Below are 25,853 nucleotides of genomic sequence, written 5' to 3'. Positions count from 1 at the left end.
GGGAGCATGGAGCCGAGGAGCACGACGCAGGCGGGCTGGCCGTGCAGGTGTAATCTCGGGCAACATGCGTCCGAAGAGCACGACGCAGGGGGGCAGGACGCGCAGGTGTGGCCTCGGGGAGCATGGAGCCGAGGAGCACGATGCAGGCGGGCAGGACGCGCAGGTGTGGTCTCGGGCAACATGCGTCCGAGGAGCACGATGCAGGCGGGCTGTCCGCGCAGGTGTGGTCTCGGGGAGCATGAAGCCGAGGAGCACGACGCAGGCGGGCATGACACATAGGTGTAGTCTCAGGGAGCATGGAGCCGAGGAGTACGACGCAGGTGGGCAGGACGCGCAGATGTGGCCTCGGGGAGCATGGAGCCGAGGAGCACGACGCAGGTGGGCTGGCCGCGCAGGTGTGGTCTCGGGAAGCATGGAGCCGAGGAGCACGACGCAGGCAGGCAGGACGCACAGGTGTGGTCTCGGGCAACATGCGTCCGAGGAGCACGACGTAGGCGGGCTGTCCGCGCAGGTGTGGTCTCGGGGAGCATGGAGCCGAGGAGCACGACGCAGGCGGGCTGGCAGCGTAGGTATGGTCTCGGGCAACATGCGTCCGAGGAGCACGACGCAGGCGGGCTGACGACACAGGTGTGGTCTCGGGCAACATGCGTCAGAGGAGCACGACGCAGGCGGGCTGGTAGTGCAGGTGTGGTCTCGGGCAACATGCATCCGAGGAGCACGACGCAGGCGAGCAGGACGCATAGGCGGGTTGGCAGCGCAGGTGTGGTCTCGGGCAACATGCGTCCGAGGAGCATGACGCAGGCGGGCAAGACGCGCAGGTTTGGCCTTGTGGAGCATGGAGCCGAGGAGCACGACGCAGGCGGGCTGGCAGCGCAGGTATGGTCTCGGGCAACATGCGTTCGAGGAGCACGACGCAGGCGGGCTGACGACACGGGTGTGGTCTCGGGCAACATGCGTCTGAGGAGCACGACGCAGGCGGGCTGGTAGCGCAGGTGTGGTCTCGGGCAACATGCGTCCGAGGAGCACGACGCAGGCGAGCAGGACGCACAGGCGGGTTGGCAGCGCAGGTGTGGTCTCGGGCAACATGTGTCCGAGGAGCATGACGCAGGCGGGCAGGACGCGCGGGTGTGGCCTCGTGGAGCATGGAGCCGAGGAGCACGATGCAGGCGGGCTGGCCGCGCAAGTGTGTTCTCGGGCAGTCGGCGACCGAGTAGTTACTTGCATTGTTGTCCCTCCATGCCAATTTAACAGTGGTGGGGGCTCAGGACTTCTGTGCCTTGTTGGGTCTTTAAGGGTGGGCTCTATGCGTCAACAGCACGCTTTTAGGCATCGAGATCAAGGCGCCAAGGCTCTGCTGTTTGCTTGGCTTGCCCCTGAGTCACCACGCCATGCCTTAATTATGGCGGGATGTCCTTTGGCCTCCCTGACGTGACGTGACGGATAAGCGCATACGTGAGTGGGCTGTCACCCACTCTCGGGAGGTGAAGGGGTGCTGGCTTTGGCGGGATTTCTTCTTTAAGTGGCGTGCGCCCGGCTCTGTTCCCATCTCTCGCTGCTGAGTTTTCTTCTCCGGACCTTGCCGCCCCCTTTCCAGTCATTCTCCTCACCTCCAGTGTCGCTTCTCTTCCCCAAGTAGCCCCTTCCTGTTTCTCGTTAAGGTCAGTGAGAATGACCTCCTCTTCTTCTTCCTCCAATAGAGCTAGGGAGAGATCCCTTCCGTTGTCTCCCATCCAGTCCTCCGATGGGGAAGTGACGCGGGCCCTTGAGGCCTTAATGTGGCCGCACGACTTCGACTCCACCGTGAGCGGGTCATCGCTGAGGAGACTCCGGGAATGCTATAGTATCCCAGAGGATTATATCCTCAACGCCCCCGAACCGGGGCAACGGGCCTATGACCCGATTCTGAAGGGTTTTGCGCTAACCCTAAACACCCTAGAGGCAGGACTGCGCCTTCCCCTTCACCCCCTCATTGTCTCTTGTATCTCTCTATGGCGAATCTCGCCATCCTAGGTGGCGCCAAACTCTTGGCGCTACCTAGTGGCATTCGTGGGGGAATGCCACTACGCCAATATCGCACCCACCCTCAACCTTTTCCTTTCCTGCTATCGTCTTTCCAAAGGGTCGGGGGGCTATTTCCTGTCAGTCCGAGCAGGTTTTCGAGTCGGGGGGGGGCCTTCTAGTAAAAAAGGATGGAAGGGGAGGTTTTTTTATGTCAGTTGTGCGAGGGATTGGGGTTTCGAGGTCCGGTGGTCCGCGAGAGCGATCGATAACACCACCCCGAGACTGAGCGACGAAAAGCGCCATGATTTGGGGAGGCTTAGGGAGGTTCTCCCCAGCTCCCAGACCATCCGGAACATGACCGAGCGGTGGTTGGTCGAGGTAGGTCTCAGTCCGACGCCTCGGGGTATGTTAATAGTGCCCGGTTTGGGTATTATGTGGCTCGTCCTCAGTACTAACTTTTGTCCTATTTCTTGCAGAAATGGTGAACCTCCGATCCCTTCTAGGCGGTCGGGCGTCGCCGGCTTCTTCTCCAAGTCCCTCGATCGACCCGAAGCCTAGCTCGAAGGATTCCCTATTGGAGATTGAGGTCGGGCATCCTCAGAAGAAGGCAAAGATCACTGCCTCCAAGAGAGCTAAGGCGGGCCCGGGACGGGCGGACCGAGCAGAGGCTGGACCTCTTCGAGGCACGGTAGGCCCCAGTCGGGAAGCGACGGGGAAGGACCTGTGCCCTCCCTCCATGCGCGACTTGTGCCGACTACCCGCGGGCGATAACGAGCCGTTTCTGTCGCGGGTGGTGGGCAAGATCCCGGCGGGGGAGGCAAACGACCCCCTGGTGGCTCGCTGGGGGGGCCTGTCCTGGGGGACAGAGCGTGTGCCGGAGGGGACTCCTCCGCCGCATTCCTACAGGGCGCGCTTCATCCCGACATGGCTCGGGACATATATACCTTGCCCTCGGAGGCTCTGCTTGGCAAGTCAGCCAAGTCCCTAACATTGGTAAGTATTAAGCATGCTATTTCTAGTTATACATCTGACAGTGTTTCTCCTGACCTCTCCTCTTTCTTACAGGGCCTTCACTACGCGACGACCCTGATGGATCGGGTGCGTGACACTGGCCGGATTATCGGGGGCCTCAGCGGCCGCAACGCCGAGCTGCGCTGCCAAGTGATGGAGGTCCGAGCCGGGGCGGGCCCAGAAGCCCTGGCGGCCATTGAGAAGCGCACGGCAAATTTGGAGGTGGAGGTGGCTTGCCTCAAGTCGGAGCTCCAGAAAACTATGCGGATAGAGCAGACCGAGCTCCGATTGTTAAAGACGGAGGCGAGCACCCTTAGCAAAAAGTTGGAGGAGGTGAGGGCAGAGGCAAGAGCAGCCTCCGAGGCACTTGCTGAGGAGGCTCGCCTCTGACCCGACAAGGACAAAGAGTTGATCGAAACATACAAAAAGTCCGAGGGGTTTGAACTCGGGCTAACGCGGACGAGGCAGGTCTCCTTCGAATATGGATACCGGATCGCTCTGGCTTGCTTTCGTACGTGCCACCCCGGCCTCGAGGTAGAGGAGGATCCCTTCACCTCCCATCCCGAAGATCTGGGGGTGGACATGCCCGAGGATGTCCCTTTCAACGACCGCCTGGAGGTCTCGAAGGAATAAAAGGGTCTTGTAATTTTTGTAGTTTTTTCCAAGGTGTTGGTTGGTCTGTAAGTCAGGGTCGAGTCCTATACCCCCTAGCTTTTCTTAAACAAAAGAAAATTTTCTTCTCTTGCATATTGCCAATCTTTTGCTTTCTCATACGAAAAACTTCTTAATGTTTTGGGCGTTCCATGTCCTTGGCAAAGAGCAGCCAGCCAACGTCGTGAGTCGGTACGTGTCCGGTCGGACGATCTCGACGACCCGATAAGGTCCTTCCCATTTGGAAGTGAGTTTACCATGCACTCAGGTCGGGTTACTTACCTCAGCCCTGCGCAGCACTAGATCGCCCAGTCTGATAGGTCGGGGGCACACCCTTCTGTTGTAAATCCTGGCGATGGCTCTTTTGTATGGGAGGGCCTTCAAGTGTGCGTCGGCTCGCCTCTCCTCGAGCAAATCTAATCCGGCTCGGAGTCCGTCGGACGATATCCATTCGTCATAAGATTCTATTCGTGGGGTGGTAATCTCCACCTCGGCGGGCAGGATAGCCTCGGTGTCGAACACTAGGCTGTAGGGGGATTCCCCGGTTGCGGTTTTAGGTGTGGTTCGCAAAGACCATAGGACGCTCGAGTATTCGTCGACCCAAGCAGATCGGGCTGTGAGTGTCCTTCTCTAGAGTCCGCCCAGGATGGCTCGGTTGGTCACCTCGGCCAGCCCGTTCGTTTGGCAATGTGCGACCGAGCTAAACCTCAGCTGTATGCCGTAGGTCGCACAAAACTTTTTAAACCGAGCACTGGCGAACTGCGTCCCATTGTCAGTGATGATGACTCTGGGCAGACCAAACTGGATAACAATGCTCCTCCACATGAATCTCTCCACCTGACGCTCCGTGATCGCTGCCAGCGGTTCGGCCTCGACCCATTTGGTTAAGTAGTCTATCCCGACAATAATATATTTTCGTTGCCCCGAAGCTAGGGGGAAAGGGCCGAGAAGGTCCATCCCACACTATGCGAAAGGCCATGCGCAGTCCGCGGGCGTCATCGGTACCATCGGCTGTCGAGGCATCGGTGCGTGTCTCTGGCATGCATCGCACCTTTGCACATACGATCTTGCGTCTCGGCACATAGTGGGCTAGTAGTACCCTTGACGGAGCGCCTTGAACGCCAGGGTGCGCCCACCTATGTGCTCACCACAAATCTCGTCGTGGACCTCGGCAAGAACTGACTGAGCCTCTTTGGGCTCCAGGCAGCGCAAGAGGGGGAGTGAATACGACCTCCTGTACAACCGTCTGCCGATTTCATGGTACCAGGCTTGGGTTCGGTGCAGGCGCCGAGCCGCGACTTCGTCGTCGGGAAGCGTCCCGTGACGTTTGAACTATAACATCTCCTGCACCCATGTCGTTGGTGGTCCAGCGGTGGCCACCGCTGCGACCGTGATGGCACGATGGGGAGTTCCTCCACGTCGGGCTTGCCCTCGGGACCCAACCTCGAGGCTTGTTTTTCTAGCATATCTGCCCGCTCATTCTGGAGTCTCGACACCCTAGATAATGTAAAGCAGGAAAAGTGGGCGGCGAGAGCTTTTACCTCCGCTAGATACTTCGACATGGTTGGGTCTCGGGCCTCATAGCCGCCGGCGAGCTATTCGGCTACCAGTTGTGAGTCGGTGAGGACGCGTATGTCGCCCACTTGCATTTCGACGGCTAGTCTGAGCCCCGCCAACAACGCTTCGTACTCTGCCTCATTGTTGGTGGCCTTGAATCCGAAGCGAAGGGAGCGCTCGAACGAGTGCCCGTTAGGGGCTTCTAGGACCAACCCGACCCCCGCACCTTTTTGGCCGGATGATCCGTCCACGCAGAGGAGCCATTCTGCCTTCACGCTTTCCGGATCCTTGTCCTCGGGCTGAGTTAGTTCTGAGACGAAGTCGGCCACCGCTAGCGCTTTGATGGTGGTCCTCGGGACGTATCAGATGTCGAATTCGCCAAGCTCTACTGACCACTTGAGGAGGCGACCTGCAAGGTCAAACTTAGACAAAATTTGTCGAAGCGGCTGATCGGTAATTACCTCGATCGGATAAGCTTGGAAGAACGGGCGTAGCTTCCGGGCGGTCAATACGAGCGCTAGCGCCAGTTTCTCGATCGGAGGGTATCGCTCCTCGGGTCCGTTAAGAACATAGCTAGCGTAGTAAACCGGCAGCTGCTCTCCAGAAACCTCTTTGATCAATACAGAACTTATTGCATGTCGAGAGGTGCCCAAGTAGACACCCAGCCTTTCTCGAGGGGACACCGAAGCGAGGCGGGGGAGTGACGCCAGTTGCTCCTTCACATGGGCGAAAGCCTCCTCGCACACCGCCATCCATGTGAAGTTCTTGTGGTCCTTCAAAACCCGGAAGAAGGGGAGGCATCGGTTGCCCGATCGGGAGAGGAACCTTGACATGGCGGCGAGCCTCCCGTTCAGGCGCTGAACTTCTTTGATTGTCCGAGGGGCCTGCATGTCGATAATCGCCCATACCTTTTCAGGGTTCGCATCGATTCCTCTTTCATGTATGATGAAACCGAGGAATTTGCCCGAGTTGACACCGAAAGCGCACTTGGCGGGGTTGAGTCGCATGTTGTACCTTCGTAGTGTGTCGAAGGTCTCGGCCAAGTCGTACAAGTGAGTCGTTGTCGTGCGACTTTTCACAATCATATCGTCGACGTAGACCTCCATGTTTCTCCCTATCTAGTGAGCAAACATCTTGTTCACGGTCCTTTGATATGTAGCCTAGGTGTTCTTCAGCTCGAATGGCATAACCTTGTAGAAGTACACCCCTTGGTCGGTGAGGAAGGTGGTGTGCTGTTGATCCTCGGGTGTTATCCTGATCTGGTTGTAGCCGGAGAAGACGTCCATGAACGAAAGGCGAGCGTGACCAGCCGTTGCGTCGACCAACTAGTCGATCCGTGGGAGGGGGTAGCAGTCCTTTGGACAAGCACGATTAAGATCGGTGTAGTCAACGCACATTCTCCAGCTTCTATTAAGTTTCTTCACGAGGACTATATTGTATAACTAGTGTGGGTACTTGGCCTCTTCAATGAAGCTTGCCGCCAGAAGTCGTTCTACCTCTCCTCAGATGGTCTGATGGCGTTCGGGGGCAAGACGTCGGGGCTTCTGCTTTACTGGTCGCATGTCTAAGGAGATACACAAGTGGTGCTGAGATATCTCAGGGTCGACGCCTGCCATGTCAGTGGGAGACCAGGCAAAGACATCAACATTCTCTTGGAGGAGTTTGATAAGCTGGGCTCGCTCCCACTCAGGAAGCTCCGACCCGACCCTGACTGTTCGATATGGGCGCCCCTCCTGTAGTGGCACCTCCACCGTAGGTTCCGTCGGCTCGGGGTGTTGGGACGACCTTTTTGCTTCTCGGGGGTCTTCGATGGACAGTTCAGCCCTCCTCCTCTTGTGCATTGAGATCACGATCAAGTAGCACCGCCTTGACTCGCGGGGGCTTCCCCTGGCTTCTCCGACCCCCGCATGGGTCGGGAACTTCACGGTCCGGTGGTAGGTGGAGATAACCGCTCTGAGCTTATTGAGGGTGGGGCGCCCCAGAATCGCATTGTAAGCGGTAGAAAGGTCGACTACTAAGAAGGTTGCCATCACCGTCTTCGTCCTCAGTACTTCCCCGAGGGTTAGGGGCAGGGTGACCGCGCCCAACGGCGAAATTGATTCACCGGTGAACCCGGTGAGCGCTGAGCTCATAGGCTTCAGGGCGTCGCGGGAGAGCCCGAGCTTCTGGAAAGCGTCCAAATAAAAAATGTCGGTCGAGCTCCTAGTGTCGACCATGATCCTTTTCACTTGGGCGTTGGCGATTCTAGCGGCCACCACCAACGCGTCATCATGTTCGGGCGGTTCGGCTCTCTCAGCTAGAAACGTGACCTCGGGCGCGGGCCCGTGCCCAGGGTCCTCGGTTGCGGGGGCGCGGGCGTATGCTTTCCGCCTAGACATACTATTTCCCCCAAACGCCGGGCCGCCTGTGATTACGTCGATCTGCTTTTCGATGGGGCCCTCGGGCCGCGGGGAAAGCTCTTTATCCTGCCGTAGATATGTCGCTTCAGCTCGCGGCACTCTTCCATGTCATGCCCGTTTTGCCGATGGAAGTGGCAATATCGCGTCTTGTCTGCGAGCTCCCGTGGGCTCCTCATCGGACTGGGGGTTTGGAGCAGCCCCCTCTCCTTTATCTGGAGGAATATCTATGTTCGGGACGTTCCCAAAGCGGGGAGTGGCGACCTCGGCGCGGATGGGTCAGACTGGTCCGATCTGCGCCTCGATGGGTCGGGCAGCTGCCCTCGTGGTGGCTCCGTCCGGGGCCTTTTATGCTCCTCGCGCCTCTCCGACATCCAGGCTTCCGCCGCAACATAGTGGTTGGCTCGCTGTAGCATTTCCGAAATTGCGGTGGGGGGTCGTTCCACGAGGGATCAGAAAAACCTAGAGGGACGGAGACCCGCCATGAATGCCTGCATCAATAAGGACGGGTGAGCATCTGACAAGCCCCTGATTTCAGTGGCGAATCGATTCACAAAATGAGAGAGGGGTTCGTCCTCCTTTTGGTTTAGTACAAGGAGCAGGGCGACGGATGGCTTCGATCGGGACAAAGCTAAGAAGTTGAGCTCGGACTCCTTGGCGAGCTGGTCGAAGGAGGCAATTCCTCCGGTCTTCAAGCCGTTGTACCATGTGCGGGCTGGCCCCCTCAGGGTTGTGGGAAACGTCCTGCACATCAGAGCGTCAAAGGTTCCGTATAGCGCCATCTGAGCCCGAAAGGCGGCCATATGGTCCGCGGGGTCTGTGGTGCCGTCGTAGACGTCCAGGGAGGGGAGTCGAAAACTTGCGGGCACCGGCTGGTAGCGTATTTCCGCTGCGAACGGCGACCCCCGATGCGCATCGTCCCCTGGCTCTCCCTTTGAGGTGCGGACCTCCTTCTGCACTTCTTCGAGTCGTTGACTGAGAAGGCGCAGCTGAGCCCGGAAGGAGTTCGTTGAGTCTGAAGATACCGCCTCATGCTCGGGTCGGCCGGCAAGGTTTCCCCCTGCCTGATCTCTAATGGGAAACGCTCGGGTCTGAGGTGAACCAGGGAGCACCGAGGTGGTCGCGTGAACCGGTGCAGATGGCTCTAATTGGCGCGTAAGGTGAGCCGCTGACGGGTCTGTTGATTGAGAAATGAGCGGGATAACGGTCTACACCATTCCCGCCAAGGTTCGGACCTGAAGGGCAAGGTCTTGAAAGGCTTCGGATGACATGGGCAGAGGGACGCTCGGAGCGCTCTCGGGAGGAAGCAGACCCGGGTCGTTGAACAAACACCAGTAGCGTTCTGAGGTTGTGACGAGGTCGTCGGCCCGTGGCCCGCCACGCGAGGGCCGTTCGGCCGGCGCACCTGTTAAGAACGATCCCTCGGCGGGGAGTTCGTCGGGGTCAATCTGAATATCCCTCGACAGTCAGGCCCTCCTAGCGCCAATCTGTTCGTGTAAACAACTTTAAGTCGTGGCCTCGGGGTCGACGCAGCTTGATTCGGGTCCTGATGACGGGGATCCTGTCGAAGGTCTCTCGGGGTTGCCAACGGGGGTGGCAGAGCGGATCGAGCAACGTCGAGGCTCACCGAAACGTCCTGCGAGGAAGGGTCCCTCTCCCTGGCGCTGGCGAAGAGGTGGCTCGGTCTTCGTACCTGCACACAGGTCGGGTCCGAACTCGACCCAACCCCTCCGACGATCAAGTCAAGTGATATCAAGAGGTCTGTTTTGTATGTCTTTTCTCTTTCCTCCCTTTTCCGTTTAGCATGCAAGGGTATTTATAGGGAAGCTTACTGTGCTCGCTTGCAGGGGACAGGCTCGTACTCCTAATAATGCACCTCGACCGACGTCCTGATTCGTTTGACCAGGTGCTGTCGAGTCAATCGAGACATGAAGCGTCATCCGAGGTAACTGACGTCGGCACATGTCTTGTCGCCATTATTATCCTCATTAATTACCAAAATATATTCAGGTAAGAGAGAGAGAGAGAGAGAGAGAGAGAGAGATATGGATGGAGAACCCGACACAAGTGAATCAGAAAAACAAACATGAGAAGCGTAGAAAAACAAACATGAGAAGCGTCAAACGCATCATAAGTGCGACGACAAGTGACCATTCGAATGCCAGGCGGTCATGCTGCGGCCAACGGGATCCCGTCAAATCACTTTGATGAGCGATGGTCGATCACTTTTAGAAGAATTGCTACATGACGAGAGCCAAATGTGTCGTACCACAGGATTCTGGCGAAATCCAATCACCAGATCGCCGAAATTGGCCAATTCAACGTTCTTCCCATAAATCTCAATGTGATGCCTTCATTTCTCTGTTTGGTCCTTTTCATAACCACCACGTTTGATAGTGAGAATATACGCCTCAAAAGTTTCAGGAATAAAATGTCTCTTTGCCAATAAACGTCCAACGACCTCCCTGTTTCAGTCCATGTTCTGCATTCCCAAGACCACGGGCGGCGTTGATGGAAAAGTATTGTTCTCCGCTGTTAAGACGAGTTCACAGGTCAGAGGCAGTGACCAAATTTCGTTTTACTCTACATGCATTTCTTGTGAATGCTGCTTCCAAACTTCACTGGGTTCAAGTTCAACCTGGCAAGAGATGTCAATCATCATTAATCAATCCATACGTTGGTTCATGTGAAACAAAAGGGTGCTGAAAAGGTAAAATCTTGTCCATCATATATCTCAGTTAAATATATCATGACTGTAATTAGAAGCATCTTGTTTGACCAGAATGTTTTGCGACAGTTTTATATAATTTACACCAAGATGGAACTGAAAATATTATTCATTCTTGAGAAACAGAAACATGCATCCCTTAATATGATTCATCATGTGAACTGCAAATGGAGAGCGAGTCACCTTTTTGGGCATGTTTCTATGTTCAAGAAATGTGGATATTCTTTTTCTAACGAGTGCTTATATCCTTGGGTAAAACTATACAACCTACTGCATGCAAATTCAGGAAACTGATCCTGATGAGAAACTGGTCACATAGCATATCGTTCCGTTCGTGTAAATATAAACAAACGAGATCTATAATCTGAACAATGATGATAATGGATTTCTAATATTTTTTACCAACAAAACTATAACTGATTATATACCAAGAGATGATTTAAGCAGTCTCGTAGGTGACATTCGTAGCTAGAACCCATGATGTGGTTATAAATACAGATGAAAAAGCCATCAGCATTATAAAATTTTTAGAACAAACAAAACATTGCAAACCACGGTATCTTTGAACCACACAAGAGAGAATACCTGAAAAGGTTTGTCCCTCCACTGAAACACACACCCCCTGGCTTCTATGTGTTTGAGAAGAGGCTTTGGAACTAATGGTTTAAATGATGAATGCAGTTTCACCTTTGTTAGTCCTCCACATGCCAACAAAGCAGCTGCCAAGCCACTTGGTGTGAGTCTCCCTAAATGTAATATTGTCATATTCTGAAGACAGCTAACACTTGCAAGTGCCAAAAGCCCCACATCTGTTACCGAACAGTATGACAAATTTATCTGGAAAGCGACATGAGAATATCACATATGATCGGGCCACAATCTTACTCTCAATATCCAAAGATAGAGAACAAATGAAGCAAGTACCTGACGCAAATTCTGGGAGAAGCAAGCAAGAAAAAGTATTCCAGCATCATTCACATGATAGCATTTCTTGATGTCGAGGTTTGTAAGCTTTTGGCACCCCACAGCAATAGTTGCAAGACCCAAAGATGAGACCTGTGGGCAACCTCGAATCTCCAGAGTATACAAATTTGAGCACTTCGATAATGATCTTAATGAATCATCAGTTATTCCCGTACAGTATGCTAGATTGATTGTCTGCAACAGAGGGAAACCACGAGCTATTGCCATAACACCAGTGTCCGTGATTCCTATAGACCTGAAGCGATATCTCATATTAGTTGAGTGTAACCGAGACAGGTTGTAGAATCTAAAAACATAAGCCCAATCTCCAAATTGAAGTTTGCATTCTATGAAATACTGCCACTGAATTTTCATGACCTAGAAATTTGCTCACATCAAAAAGTAATTATCTATTTCCGTTTTCTGAATAAACTTCGTCTGCTACGACTATACCACAAAGAAATAGATCACCTCTTTTGGTGACTATTAATACAGTTATCAAGATGGAACCACAGAAAAAAGAAATTGACTAACCTATACAGATCGATCTCTTGGAGCTTTGAACAACTTTTTGCAACATGAATAAGACCTTCATCCCTAATCTTCAAGCATATGCCAATTTTCAAGATACATAGCTTTTGACATCCTGAGATGGCTCTCAGTCCTGCATGTAAGAACATGATGAGCAACCGAAATAACAAGCATTAATAAATTGAAATAGTTGAGACAATTATGAAAACCTTCATCATCTAAGTCATTATCGGTGAGGTCTAGTTCCTCCAAGAGATGACAATGTTGACCGATCAAACGAAGACCTTCCTTAGAGACCAGGGTGCAAGATTCCATCCTAAGACTGGTGAGGGAATTGCACGAACTAGTAATGCTTGCCAGGGAGAAATCAGTTATATTGCGACAGCATGTGACATCTAATTTGACCAGCCCCTTGTGTTTCATCACGATAGAAGAAAGACCTTCATCTGTCACTCCTGAACACTTGCTCAGGCTCAGTTCCCTCAGTGATTTGCAGGAGTTTGCAATGGTTCCCAGTCCAGCGGTTGTGACCTCACTGCCATCTAATCTGATACACCGCAACTTGGATAGCTTTTGCAAGCTGCTAGCTAGTGAATGGGTTACCTGCATCAGTACATATATCAAAAGTATTAATCAGGAGTGCTCAAACTTTTATTCAACTGAAAAAAAATTAGTGCATGAGCAACAGTCTTACCAAGCAGTTGTATGCTAAACTCATTTGGCGTAAACCAGGGGCTTTATTCAATACGGAAGAAAATGCAGCATGACTGACATGTTGACAGTTTGACATATCAAGCGCCTACATCAAAACAAAATTGGATCAATATGCAATCAGGAGCAGGATTTGATGTAGCACATGTGCAATGTTAAAACATGTTTCAGGTTGCAGATGATGATTGCTACGCAGGAACTTTAGAATATGATCCTCTTAAGGAGAAAGGCATCATAAAAATGCTCATGTAGGCATCCTATAACTTGGGAGCAGTTGGCGAACAATAATAAAAAAACAGGGATGATGTTTAATGCAAATATCTTAGGAACATACATAAGCCTCCATATAACATGCATTTTCCCCTGATAACATATATCACAACAAATATTTGGTGACAAGTTTGACATTTTTTTTCAATTCCATAAATATGATACCAATATCAGATAGCTTGTATCACCCAGTGTCATTTATAAACGTCAAAGAAGTAAGTTGCCTGACCAACAACATAATCATAAAATGGTTGTACAATTCCTGAGAATATCACCACTAAATGCATGGGACTATAAATTACAAGGGGACGATTATTTATTTCTGAGGATGTAGAACACAATTTTTGCATCCAGAATCACCCAAGATCACAAACACATACCTGTAGCGACTTGCACTCTTGCTTGAGAGATAAAAGGCCTTCATCATCTATGCTCAGACATCCTACTAAAGCCAAATCTTCAAGGTCTGGTAATTGTAGGACAGCTGGAAGGCATTTTTTAGTTATCTGTCATGCAGAAAAAAGAAAACATGAAGGTTCATCAGAATTAGGTTTGGCAAAAGGTCACTCAAGATATGAATATGAACATGACAAAGCATGAAGATAACTTTGCTAAGAGCAGAGCAAATCTGAAGACGGAGAAATTCTGAAGCAAATGACAAGAACAGAGATGCTGTAGCTCATATACGGACAAACAACTAGCCCTTGTGCACCCCAACCACACAAAATCTAAGAGTGGTCAAATATCAGAGCCCGTCCATATTTAGGAAAGCTTGCCTCCTTTTTCCCTTTCTTTTTCTTACTTCTTGAGTTATACATGTAGATTCGTTAAGATAGAAAGATTTTGGGAACACGAGGCAGCTGAAATTTTTTCACCTTCTTAGTAAAATCAATTGGCTCATTTCACATACGAAGCAGAGACCTCAAATTAGCTCATCTCTTAAACTTACCAGTCAGAAAAGAAGAAAATGACGGTAAATAAGGAGAAAAGATGGAGTACCGGCATGAACGAGAGATCCAAACTCCGCAGCCGCTTACATTTTACTGCCACCAAACCGACCCCCAGATCTGAAATCCCCAAGCACCATTTTAAGCAGAGCAGCCTCAGTTTCTGGCATCCGACGGCGATGCACCCGATACCCATATCCGTCACCATCTTACACCTGGCCAGCCAGAGTCTCTCGAGATTCCTCGACCGTCCGATAGCAGCAGCGGCCGCATCGCTCAGATCCGTGGCGTTGGAGAGGTTGATCTCCACCAGAGCAGCGCAGTTCACCGCGAGGTTTCCGATCCCCGCTTGTGAAAACCCCCTCGACCTGGAGAGGTCGATCGAGCGCAACGACGAACGGAGGGCGCCTCTGACGGAGGCGAGGGCGGCGTCAGTGATCCTAGGGCAGAGGGAGAGGTCCAGACGCGAGGCCAGTGGGTAGCGAGCAAGCGCGGCCGGGAGAAGATCCGACCGGAGCGGCGTGAGGGCCCGCCGGTGGCGGGACTCGGCAGCGTAGAACGACCTGCAGACGAGCGAGAACGACTTCTTGTCTAGCGGGTCCGATTCCAAGCGATCCAAGATCAAGAAGAGGATCTCCTCAGAAAGGGAATCAACCAGGTCGTGCCGGTCTTCCTCCGCCACCACCGCGGCAGGAATGGCGTCTCCGATCCGGAGCCGCTTTGCGGATCCGGAGTAGGAGCAAGGGCTAGGGTTGGCGGTCGTGGAGAAGAGATCGAGAGCCACGGTCGTGAAGCCATCGCGACCGCGGATCCTCCGGAAAAGATCGCCGCTCTCCGCCATGGGAATCGGAGACAAAGGCCGCTCCACCAATCCAGATAACTACTAGGGACCGAGCTCGGCGGCCAGCAATGGGGAGAAGAGGCGGAGAAGGCGAGAGGAGAACGAGGAAGAGGCAACCGCCCAATGGAAAACGGTGGGCTTTAAAGAGGATGAAGAAGGGAGGATCGAAATTACCCAAAAGCCGCTGCGAGTGCTCGACTCGAAGAACAGTGGAGTAACGTAAATATTATCCATATCTGACAAAAAAACCCCTGGGCAGAGCTGTTGTTACACGAAAAGACAAGCACAGGTCGAGGATACAATCGTCATAACAAGCACTCGTACCGTACAAGGAGGACGAGGTGAGAAGGGTAGAACGGGAAAAGGGGACCGATAATAGAGGCAGGGCGATACGGGGAAGGACCGAGTACGAACGCGTGTAATTAAATAATACAAATGAGAGGGCGACTTTGAAACCTTCCACCGGTACGGTTACCTTTTTCTTTTTTCCTTCTTTCGAGTCATCCTAAGGAAATGAATATTCTTCCGATTAAAAAATAAAAAAACAACGCAATTATATTTATGATAGTAGAATGAAAGTTCGGACGCTCATGCTAATAACACTAATTTTATGTGAATGATGCAGCTGGAAGCAATCATCAAGTGGTAAACAAGGGGGCAGATGAGCTGCTTAATTGACATCAGAAAGAATATAATGTATGCGAGGGGGCGGTGAGCATATGCAAGTGGAGGTGGAGGTGGAGGTGGTGGTGGTGGTGGTGGTGGGTGGGGGGGGCATAAGACGGGGTGTTTGCCGTACCGGAAAGGACGTCTTCCGGAGTACTCAGCTGACGCTGATCGGCACTGGTAAAGCGTCCAAGTCTATGTGCCGGTAGTCATCTTCCACTCCACCGTGTCAGGCGACATCTCGGGAAGGTGCTTCCGTTCCAGCCGTCTCTCCCTATGGTGTGGGTCCCATGTAGCGAGCATTACATGGTGCCGACGTGGCGGTGATGCCCACGTATATGTATATATGTATACATATATACATATATACATATATACATATATACATATACGTGGGCATCACCGCCATATATATATACATATATTCTACTTCCTTTAATATCATAAGGATGGGTTGGCAATGTTTATAAAAGCTTCTTTTAGTCATCGAGAATAAAGTTTTTGATTGAAAGCTCATACATTTTGATTGGCTGGGAGATGCTTCAAACATTGGGGCCATAATTCACTCTTATCTTTCCTATACGATCTTGTGTTACTACTATTTTCTAACCTTCTCACCTGTATTAAGGGAGGCTTCTCTTGGCATTACGCAAGGGAATTCTCTGTCGGCTCTAATGCCGGCCGGGGCCCAGTGCTTCTTCTTCTCCTTCCGCTGGGAGAAAGAAGCACTGCGGTGGACTGCTCACCTGACGATGCAATCCAGGCAAGCGCAATTATTGACGTCCGCGTCGGCTGGGTCCCACCGCTTGACTCGAAGTCTTACCAGCAGGCTTTTAATATTCTCTTCGCTCTCAGCTTTGCTCTTTTCCGCACTCCGATCCTCTGCAGAAGAACATCGAGAGCTGAGCGACCGAGGACAAGGGAGAGATGGGAAACGCCCTGCTTCGGTGTCTCAGAGGGGACTGCGGCGAGTCCACGCCCCCGCATCGGCCCCAAGCCCACCAGGGGGTGCCGCATGGCGTTGCTGCCCTCGCTCATGATCTGCTCGACTACGAGATAACAGCTAAGGTGATCACATCTGGTGCTGTCGGCAGATCTCTTCTCCTCATCATTATTTGGTTCTTTGTGGTGCCAGGTTCCGGAAGGACTAAGCCGCCATGTGGTTTCCTCCAGGAGGGCGCAGGCTATTTGGTACCCATAACTCTTACTTTGCTTAGTTACAGAATGTTAATTTCTGAAACACCATGTCGACCGGCAACCAAATGCACTGCGAAATGACTCTCATCAAAGATTTGTTGTGTTAGGTTGCTGAAGAGATTAAATGGTGTGTGTGTGTGTGTGGTGCCTCTGATTTGATTCAGGTACAAGAAGCTGTTAGAGGCATGGAAGGAAGCCAAGCCAAGACCGAAGACCCCAGCGACGGCCGCCATTCTCGTGGTCCAAACGCTCAGAGGGAATCAGAAGGCAGACTTAGAGGTGAACCTCGAGATCTCATATGAGTTACACTTTTCATTGTAGTTTAGGTCGGATCGACATAATACGGTGCCAATTTCTTCAGGGTCTGTTGGCTTACTATAACCTTCCTGTTCCTTCGACTCCCGAACTCGTAGACGCACCACCATCGTCGTCGTCAACATGGAATGACGGAGTACAGTTTGAGCTACGCACGCTTCCTGTGAGAACAGTATTCATGTTAAGGCTTGACGGTCCCAAATTCTGATGCAATTGGCTGTCGATGATCAGGTCGATCCGAGGGATGTTGTGGATGGGGACGGTATCACGGCGTACGTGGACACTGCGACCCCGGAGGAGTCCGCTGATGTGCCGATGGAAGTGCAGCAAGCTGCCATCCAGAGGACCGCGGTCCGAGCCGCAAGGAACTATAGGGAAGCAGACGCGCTGAAGAAGAGCATAAGCGCAGCAGGATATGGGTCGAACGAACTTAGTCCATCAACCCAAATATTTGTTTGTATCTGCCAAATTCATCTCATTTTTGGGTTCTTGACAGATTCAAGGTTGGTCCAAACGGGGATGAGATCCTCGCACGGAAGTATCGAATCAGGCTAAGGTACAGTGCTTAGAATCTCCTAGGAAACCTCAGTTCTGCATGATCAGTGATCATTCAAGCCAACAGGGGAATCGATGCACCCGAGAGCGAAATGCCTTACGGAAAAGAGGCTAAGGCTGAGCTACTCAAACTTGTGGAGGGAAAGCCATTAAAGATCCATGTGTATGGAGTCGATCGGTATGGTCGAAGCGTCGGAGACGTACACTGCGGTCGAATCTTTGTGCAGGTGCGGAGCGGAAGAGAGAACCATGCTAACTTTGCTAGTGGTTACAGGGATTCATTGATCGCTCCAATTTTGTTGTGCAGGAGCGGATGCTGAAGGGAGGCTTTGCTTGGCATTACGCGACCTACGATAAGCGCCCGGAATTTGCGAGGGTGAGCTACGTTACCGATTCACACGTCGCGCTACGTTGAGATCTCTGATTGTTGTGATGCAGTGGCAGAAGGAAGCACGCGCAGCTCGGAGAGGCCTGTGGGCTTCGTCACACCCTGAGAAGCCATGGGAATGGAGGAAGAAAATGCGCAACGCCGGGTGGAGAGAAGGGAAAGTCCCAATCGAAGTTTTCTGATACATGGGATTTCCGTGGTAGCCTCCCAGAGTCCGTCCCACCCGCGGTGGGACTCTTCTTAGCTTCCTTGAAGGGCAATCTCTTAGCTGTATGCTTGCGTCTGCTAAAAATTATTATACCGGAACAAATTTTTTTCGTTTGTATAGTTTTTTATCACAATATTAACTTATTACTAAAAAGTAAATATTAATTAAATCAGTATAAATAGTTGAACAATGAGTTAATTACAAATAAGATATCAAATTTTTATATAAACCGGTCTAATCCGGTTTGACTCAACAATTCTCCCCCTCCAACTCATATGGTGGGTTGTACTAAGTTTACTTTTTGCCTACATGTTTCAAGTTTTTTCTTAGGCAAAAATTTTATCAATATGTTTGATCTATTTTTATTGGTATGCATATTTTCCAAATGCAATTCTTTCATCTCAAGCATATCATAAATCTAGTGATATCTTACATCAATATACTTAAATCTAAAATAATATATTGAATTCTTGGAGAGGTGAATGACATTCTGATTGTCAAAGTAAATAGTATATCATTCATGTTTCAAACTCAATTCCTATAGAAACTTTTTCATCTACAAATCTTCTTTATAGGTTTTAGTAATTGCTATGTATTTTGCTTCTGTGGTTGATAGAGCAACACAATTCTGTAACTTAGACTACTAAGAGATTGCTCCCCTTGCAAACGTCATGAAGAACCCCGAAATAGATTTCCTAGAATCAGTATCACCTATCATGTCTGCATTTGTATACCCCATTAGCATAGATTCACCGCTGCCAAAACATAAACATAACCTAAAAGTACCTCTTAGATATCTTAATATTTATTTCACTATTGCCCAATGTTTCTTATTAGGGTTAGAGAGAAATCGGTTAATAACTCCTATTATATCTAGCCTAGTACAAATCATAACATACATCAAACTACCTATCGCAGATGAGTAAGACACTCTGAATATTTCTTTTTTTTTTTTTACTTGTAGGAAATTGTTTCAAACTAAGCTTGAAATGACTTATAAGTGGAGAACAAACTACTTTGACTTTACTTATGTTGAATCTTTCAAGAACCTTTTCAATATTTGTGTCTTGAGATAACTAAATCTTATCATTCTTCTTATCATGAAGAATCTAGCATTATGGCCAACAATCAGTATATCATTAACATATACCAAGAGAATAATAAAATTATTATATGAAAACATCTTTGTAAATATATTATTGTACCCTTGGTTTATCATAAAAGATATTTTATGATATTTTCACTACAAGAGAATATATTTCTTCAAAGTCAATATCTCTTCTGACTAAATCCTTTCACAAATAGTCGTGTCTTATATCTTTGTTATGAGCTATTATTTTTAATCTTTAATTTATAAACTCATTTATTCTTGAGAACTTTCTTCCCTTTATGTAACTTTACTAAGTCATAAGTATGGTTCTCAAGCAAGGATCTCATCTCTTCTTGCGTGGTTTTAACTCACTCATTCTTGTACTTATGTAGAATAGTTTCATAATAAGTTTTTGGCTCTTATCCATCAATAAGCATAACATACTCATATAGAGGATATCTTGTAGATGGTTGTCGTTCTCTTGTGAATATTCTCAATGAAATCTCAATTGGTAGTGGAGGTGCTTGCTTAAATTATTTAGTTGATTCAACATCGTCAACTGTAGGAGCATCATCACTGACATTCTTATCATATTCTTCTTGTTCATATTTCCTATGATCATCATAAACTACAGGTGGAGGGATTCGATCCAAACTCCAAGGAATATAAACAGAGGTTTTGGCTTCTCACCATCATCAAATAATTTATCTTTAAGAAATACAACATCTCTTTTTCTAATAATCTTTTTGTTCACTGGATCTCATAATTTGTACCTAAACTCTTCATGATTATACCCCAAGAAAATACGTGCTTTTACCTTATTATCAAGCTTATAATTCTCATCTTTGGGAATATGAATAAATACTTTGCACCCAAAGACTCTCAAGTGATCATAAGATATATATTTTTCTTTCCATACTCTCTCTAGAACATCACTTTTCAGAGGAATTTATAGAGAAAGATTTATCATATCAACTGTAGTTCTCGTAGCCTCTCCCAAAATGACTTATATAACTTAGCATGGGAAAACATACACATTATTCTTTCTTCAATGGTTTTGTTCATCCTTTCTGTCACACCATTTTACTGAGGTGTTTTAAAAACTATTTTCTCAAGCCTGATACTATGAAACCTGTAATAATTCTCAAAAGAACCCCTGTACTCATCACCATTATATGCTCAAACACACTTGTGCTTTCTATAAGTTTCTCTTTCAATAGTGATATAAAACTCTTTGAAAATATCGAGTGCATAGTTTTTAGATTTCAAAACAAAAGCCCAAACTTTTCTAGAATGGTCATCAATGAAAGTAACAAAATAAAGAGTACTTTCAAGAGTTTTAGTTTGCATTGTACAAATATCAGTGTGAATCAAATCAATAATATTTGATCTTCTAGATGATAGATAAGTATGAAAGGCAACTATATATATTTTTCCAACTAAGCAATAATCACAAGATTTAAGAGATGTACCTTGCAACTCTGGTAAGAACTGATTTATAACAAGTGTTTGAACTCTTTTCTCGTTGATATGACAAAGTTTTTTATGTCAAAGATTTATGCTTTCACCCTTTTGAACTACATTAATCTCTCTTTTGTATAACTTAGCTTTCATGATATAGAATGCGTTTAGCTTCTTTCCTCTCGTCATAATTAAAGAACATTTAATGAGCTTCCATTTGCTTTCACCAAAATAATATGTAAATCTCTAATCATTAAGTCTACTTGTAGATATCAAGTTAAGATGAATATCTGGAACATGTTTAACATCTTTGAGTATTAATTTGCTCATAGTATTGGTCTCTAAGCAAATATCTTTAATACTCATAATCATAGATGTACCATTGATTTCCATTTCGATATCGTCAAACTCATCATGTAAGAACTGAAGAAAACATCATGAGAAGTAATATGAAATGAAGCACCAAAAAGTCAATTACCCAATTAAGCTGCAAGATTGACATATATATCATAACAAACAATAATGATATCACCTTCAGCAACAACTGTATTAGTCTATTTCTCATTTTTCTTTATTTCATTATGTTCTCGATTTCAAAACCTATGCTCTTTCTTTATATGACCTGACTTGTTACAGTGCAAATACTTAATATCTCTTTTAGACTTGGATCTTCCTTTATAACCATGTGAATTTATATTATAAATTTTTTCACGTCTTTCTTATTTTTCAATAATAAGTGCACTAGAAGAATATTTTCCTTGTTCTTTCCTTCTAACATCTTCATTTAGTAAACTATATTTAACCATGTCTATAGTTAGAGTCTCCTTTCGTGCGGAGTTACAAATTATTACCATATATATTTTCCAACTTTCCGATTAAGAGATAGGAAATAACAATCCTTGTATATTATTATATATATTTATTTTTATAGTAACTAGCTTGTTTGCGAGACCCTAAACCGGGCTTAAGTGCTCAATAATGTTACTACTATCTTTATACTTTAAATTGACAAACCTTATATGGAGAGAAATTCTATTTCTTGTTATCTTTTTTTTTTAATTTTTAATATTTGTCAAACAACATCAACTATGGTTTAATCAAAAATATGCTTATACAAATTTATATCCATCTATCTTTTAATATAGGCAATAGCTTTTTCATGTTAAGCCTCTCATTCTAGATTATTTTTCTTTAATTTTGATGAGCTTATACAAATCTTTGCAATAAAGTAAATCTTCTATCATACCATCTGACTTTTCCATTTCAATCATGCTAGAAAAACTAACATCGAACAACATGAGACTCTGTTATCACTTGTTGGGAAAAACTATTATAGCGGAATAATTCTTTTCTCTCTTTGTGTATCAAAATGAGTTTCTCATCAAAATACCAACTTATTACATAAATCAAATATTAACCAGGACAACATAAATAGTAGAACAATGAATCAATCACAAAATGAGATACTAAATTTTTACATGAAAAATCCAATACGAGAAAAACCATTAGATCATAGTTCACTTCAAACTTTCACTATCATCAATAGTGATAATATGGTTACGATAAGTGAATAACTAAAGGATCATAATAACATCAAAAATATAAATCTTAGTTCAATAATAACATTCATTATTATCATAAATGGATTTCATGAAAAAAAAAATTTAAGTCTCGGACCCAACACTATCTTGTGAACTCTTCTTTAACTTAGGACCCTTGCTGTTCTCTGTTATCGGAATATCACACTCACCTGCAATAAATTCTAAAACACAAATCATATCGAATCAATTCTCAAGTTGACGATGAAGATTGACACTAACATAGGAGAAGATAATTATAGAGATGAGATCGATCATCCTTTCCACACCCCATATTAGACTGCTTTTGTTTTCATTGATTTACCCTGTGGAAAATTAAAAAGAATGGTATTTACATCGATTACATAAAATACGTCTTCCAACGCCCACTGTGACCGTATTCATCACACCACAAACGAAGAACAAAAACACCACCGGAAGATGTTTGCAAACGGTGTAACTTCTAAGCTTTGGTTGCACGTACGACTTCCCTGTCTAAGTAGAAGACGGCGCGTCGTCTTCTTCTCCGGCCGAGAACGAAGCAGGTGGGAGTTGAGTCGAACCGTTCGCACCACCTACGACGTCTTCGGATCCCATCAATGGCTGAACCGGTGGCGTCGTTGCATCTCCCCGAAGCACTTCTGAACCATCCCGCGTCTCGGTTGCGATCGTTTGCCTCTCTTCCTCGCCGTCCATTAGCTTCCTAAAGAGGCTGTCGTCTTCCACATCGTAGAAGTTGCCGGTGCGCACCTCCTGCGCCAGAGCACACGCCCAGCAGAACATCCACTTCACGTGGTCCGTAAGCGAAGCAGAGCCGAAGCAGAAGGCATCCCTCGGGAGTCTAAACCTTCTCCTCATCTGAATCCTCCAAAACCCCCCGTACAGCAATCCGAACGCGCAGAGAACTACTCCCGCGATCCCGATGACATCTCCGATGACGTAGTTGTGGATGTTGAGAGCCGCGATGTTGAAGATCCAGAAGGGAGCAACGCAGAGCAGGAGGAACGTGGCGACGTGCACGTACATGTTACCCGACCCGAGCCTCTCCATGTTCCAGCCGAAGACGCAGCAGGTGCAGAAGAAAGAGAGGTAGCAGGCGGTGGCGTCGTCCCTGCAGTCGAACAGTCCTCCAACCCACTCCGGCTTGCTCACCACGACTCTCCGGTCGTACAACTTTAGGCCCTGCTTCTTGCATCGCTTCGTGTCAGCTGCGGTGTTCTTCCCTTGCGATTCTTCATCGGAACCGCAGTCGTATTCCCGGCCGAGAGGGCTGTAGACCGCATACAGAGCAGCGAAGACCGGTGTGGCAATCCCCAGCGCGAAGAAGAAGTTCTCCAGGAACTCCGGTCGCTCCTCCCTGGAGTATCCCCAGTAGAGACCACAAAGGGCGTACTGCGCGAAACAAGTGATGTTGAGGAGGGCCAAGACCACCATCATATGAGCCCATTCCTGAGGCCGGTAACCTGCGTTCTTGCAGTACATCTTTCTGAGCTCCGTGATGACTTCGGAGCTCCATCGGCACAGCATGACGAAGTGGTAGAAGAGATTGGGGTGCTGGTAGAGGCTCATGAGCGTGAACAGCGCATTGAGGACCTGGTTATTGATCTCGATCCAGTGGTATCGCAGGGACTTGGTGGGGAACGCGTCGTTCAGAAGTCCGAGGAGGAGGAGGCCCAGCATGGTGCCGGAGACGGCGACGCTGAGGAGCCAGATAAGAAGAGCAATGTTCATGGGGTTTTTGAGCCATCCTTTGCAGGTACGGAAGAGAGAACGCCAGTCGATTCTTATGAGGAACTGGACATGGAAACGCCGCTGGCCGCCGACGGGGGAAGGCACCGAAAGCGATATCTCCTCTCTTCGGTCTAGAGTTTGATGAGGATAATAATGGCGACAAGAGTCGGACTGACGTCGGCTGCCCCAGATGACGCCACATGTCTTGGTCGACCCGATAGTACCTGGTCAAACGGACCGGAGCACCGGCCGAGGGGCATTAAACGTTCTGCTCAAGGCTAATCCTTCACGCCACGCCAACACCACTGTCAGACGCGACCGGGAGTACGATCCTACCCCCTGCAAAACGGGCACATCAGACACAGTAAGTCATCCTATAAAAACCCCGCTCCTGAGTGAAGGAGTGGGGGGGGGATCGAACACATACAAAAGAGACCTCTTCTCTCCATCTGACTTGATCGTCGGAGGGGTCAGGCCGAGCTCCGACCCGACCTATGTGCAAGTACGAAGACAAAGCTACTTTTCCCGAACGCCGAGGAAGGGGATCCTTCTCTACGGGACGTCCCGATGAGCCCCGACGGTCGCCCACATCAACGACCCCGAGAGACCTTAGGCAAGATCCCCGCCATTCGGACCTGAAACAAGCCACGTCGGCCCCGAGGCCATGGCATAAAGTTGTTTACACTAACAGATTGGCGCTAGAATGAGGGCCCGAATATCGAGGGATCCTTAGACTAACCCCGACGTACCCCCAGTCGAGGGATCGTTGTTAACAGGGGCGCCGGCCGAGCGCCCCTCGCGTGATGGGCAACTGGCAGATGACCTCGTCGTGGCCTCGGAACGCTATTGGCGTCTATTCAACGACCTGGGTCTGCTTCCACCAGAAGGCGTTCCCCGCGTCCCTTCACCCGTGTCGACTGAGGCCTTTCAGGACCTTGCCCATTAGGTCTGAACTCTGGCGGGAATGGTGCAGATTGTCATCCCGCTCATTTCCCAATCAGCAAACCCATCGGCGGCCCCGCCTACGCGTCAACTGGAGCCATATGCAACGGCTCACGGAACCACTTTGGCGCTTCCCGGCTCACCCCGGACCTGGGCGTTTCCCCTTGGAAACCATGTAGTGGGAAACCCTGCCGGCCAACTCGAGCATGAGACGATATCTTCGGACTCGACGGACTCCTTCCGGGCCCAACTGCACCTTTTCAATCAACGACTCGAAGAGGTGCAGAAGGAGGTCCGTAGCTCGAAGGGAGAGCTAGGGGACGATGCGCACCGGGGGTCGCCGTTTGTGGCTGAAATACGGGACCAGCTGGTCCCTGCAAACTTTCGACTCCCCTCTCTGGACCCATATGACGGCGCCACTGACCCAACGAACCACGTAGCCGCTTTCCGTGCCCCGATGGCGTTGTATGGAACCTCTAATGCTTTGATGTGTAGGGCGTTCCCCACAACTCTGAGAGGGCCAGCTCGCACATGGTACAGCCACCTGAGGATCGGGACGATCACCTCCTTTGATCAGCTCATCAGAGACTTCGAGCTCAACTTCTTGGCCTACGCCTGGCAAAGTTGTACGTTGCACTACTCCTCAGACTCAACCAGAGGGAGGATGAGCCCCTCTCCCATTTTGTGAATCGCTTTACAACACAAATCCAGGGGTTGGCGGATGCTCATCCCTCTCTGTTAATCCAGGCGTTCATGATGGGCCTGCGACCATCCAGATTCTTCTAGTCCCTCGTGGAGTTGTTGGGAAATCATGGGGGCGACATCACATGCGCAGCGGAAGAACAAGAAAACAAAAATCCCCGATTCCCAAAAAGATGTTCGTCGTCGTGCGAAGATTGGTGCGTAAAAATCCGCAAAACACAAAACTGCGTATAGAGATTGTGTTACCTAGGGAGATCGTATATCCCTGTTTCCTTGCAGATCCTTAGGAGAGGGTGAAGGAGGTCAAGCGTCCTCCTCTCTAGCGGTGTTCCACACAGCAGGGTTGCGATGATGCTCCTCAAAACTCCAGGCCTACTCTGTGGTGAAGAGGGAGAGGAGAATAGGAAAGGCAAG

At 48.8% G+C, this 25,853-nt stretch overlaps 3 protein-coding genes across 4 annotated transcripts; 1 reads left to right on the top strand and 2 right to left on the bottom strand.

The window, feature by feature from the left end:
* Positions 1–9,684: 9,684 nt before the first annotated feature.
* On the bottom strand, positions 9,685–14,724 carry LOC103992535 (F-box/LRR-repeat protein 3). The gene is made up of 8 exons (XM_009412271.3): positions 13,819–14,724; positions 13,200–13,325; positions 12,533–12,637; positions 12,048–12,441; positions 11,842–11,971; positions 11,269–11,563; positions 10,930–11,181; positions 9,685–10,254 (listed from the first exon to the last, which is right to left on the bottom strand). The coding sequence occupies exons 1-8, from the start codon at positions 14,605–14,607 to the stop codon at positions 10,195–10,197; spliced, it is 2,151 nt and encodes a 716-aa protein (XP_009410546.2). The 5' UTR covers positions 14,608–14,724; the 3' UTR covers positions 9,685–10,194.
* A 1,405-nt stretch (positions 14,725–16,129) lies between these two features.
* Positions 16,130–18,126, top strand: LOC103992532 (probable staphylococcal-like nuclease CAN1). 2 transcript variants are annotated; one of them, XM_065193037.1, is made up of 9 exons: positions 16,130–16,341; positions 16,409–16,464; positions 16,635–16,749; positions 16,832–16,948; positions 17,017–17,204; positions 17,282–17,341; positions 17,408–17,567; positions 17,648–17,716; positions 17,785–18,126. In XM_065193037.1, the coding sequence occupies exons 1-9, from the start codon at positions 16,201–16,203 to the stop codon at positions 17,908–17,910; spliced, it is 1,032 nt and encodes a 343-aa protein (XP_065049109.1). In that variant the 5' UTR covers positions 16,130–16,200; the 3' UTR covers positions 17,911–18,126. The 2 variants fall into 2 exon arrangements, with proteins under 2 accessions (XP_065049109.1, XP_009410542.2); XM_009412267.3 differs by having other exon boundaries at positions 16,131–16,341; positions 17,779–18,126.
* A 4,399-nt stretch (positions 18,127–22,525) lies between these two features.
* Positions 22,526–24,055, bottom strand: LOC103992990 (uncharacterized). The gene is made up of 2 exons (XM_065193736.1): positions 24,034–24,055; positions 22,526–23,926 (listed from the first exon to the last, which is right to left on the bottom strand). Exons 1-2 carry the CDS (start codon positions 24,053–24,055, stop codon positions 22,560–22,562), a joined length of 1,389 nt encoding a protein of 462 aa, XP_065049808.1. The 3' UTR covers positions 22,526–22,559.
* Positions 24,056–25,853: the final 1,798 nt, after the last annotated feature.

The sequence above is a fragment of the Musa acuminata genome, chromosome BXJ1-7, assembly GCF_036884655.1.
Source record: "Musa acuminata AAA Group cultivar baxijiao chromosome BXJ1-7, Cavendish_Baxijiao_AAA, whole genome shotgun sequence".
Lineage (NCBI taxonomy): Eukaryota > Viridiplantae > Streptophyta > Magnoliopsida > Zingiberales > Musaceae > Musa > Musa acuminata.
Note: the sequence above shows the minus strand (reverse complement) of the source record. Positions and strands in the feature narration are given on the sequence as shown.

Bases quoted from the DNA above. Each gene is read 5' to 3' on its own strand.
- LOC103992990 (XM_065193736.1), bottom strand. From the start codon at position 24,055: ATGCCCCTCGGCCGGTGCTCCG. The intron at 23,927-24,033 runs GTCCGTTTGACC...ATCAAACTCTAG, and splicing joins GCCCCTCGGCCGGTGCTCCG to ACCGAAGAGAGGAGATATCG.
- LOC103992535 (XM_009412271.3), bottom strand. From the start codon at position 14,607: ATGGCGGAGAGCGGCGATCTTTTCCGGAGGATCCGCGGTCGCGATGGC. The intron at 11,564-11,841 runs GTTAGTCAATTT...ATATCGCTTCAG, and splicing joins CAAGAGATCGATCTGTATAG to GTCTATAGGAATCACGGACA. The intron at 11,182-11,268 runs GTACTTGCTTCA...GTCGCTTTCCAG, and splicing joins TCTCCCAGAATTTGCGTCAG to ATAAATTTGTCATACTGTTC.
- LOC103992532 (XM_009412267.3), top strand. From the start codon at position 16,201: ATGGGAAACGCCCTGCTTCGGTGTCTCAGAGGGGACTGCGGCGAGTCC. The intron at 17,205-17,281 runs GTCGAACGAACT...GGTTCTTGACAG, and splicing joins ATAAGCGCAGCAGGATATGG to ATTCAAGGTTGGTCCAAACG. The intron at 17,717-17,778 runs GTGAGCTACGTT...GTTGTGATGCAG, and splicing joins AGCGCCCGGAATTTGCGAGG to TGGCAGAAGGAAGCACGCGC.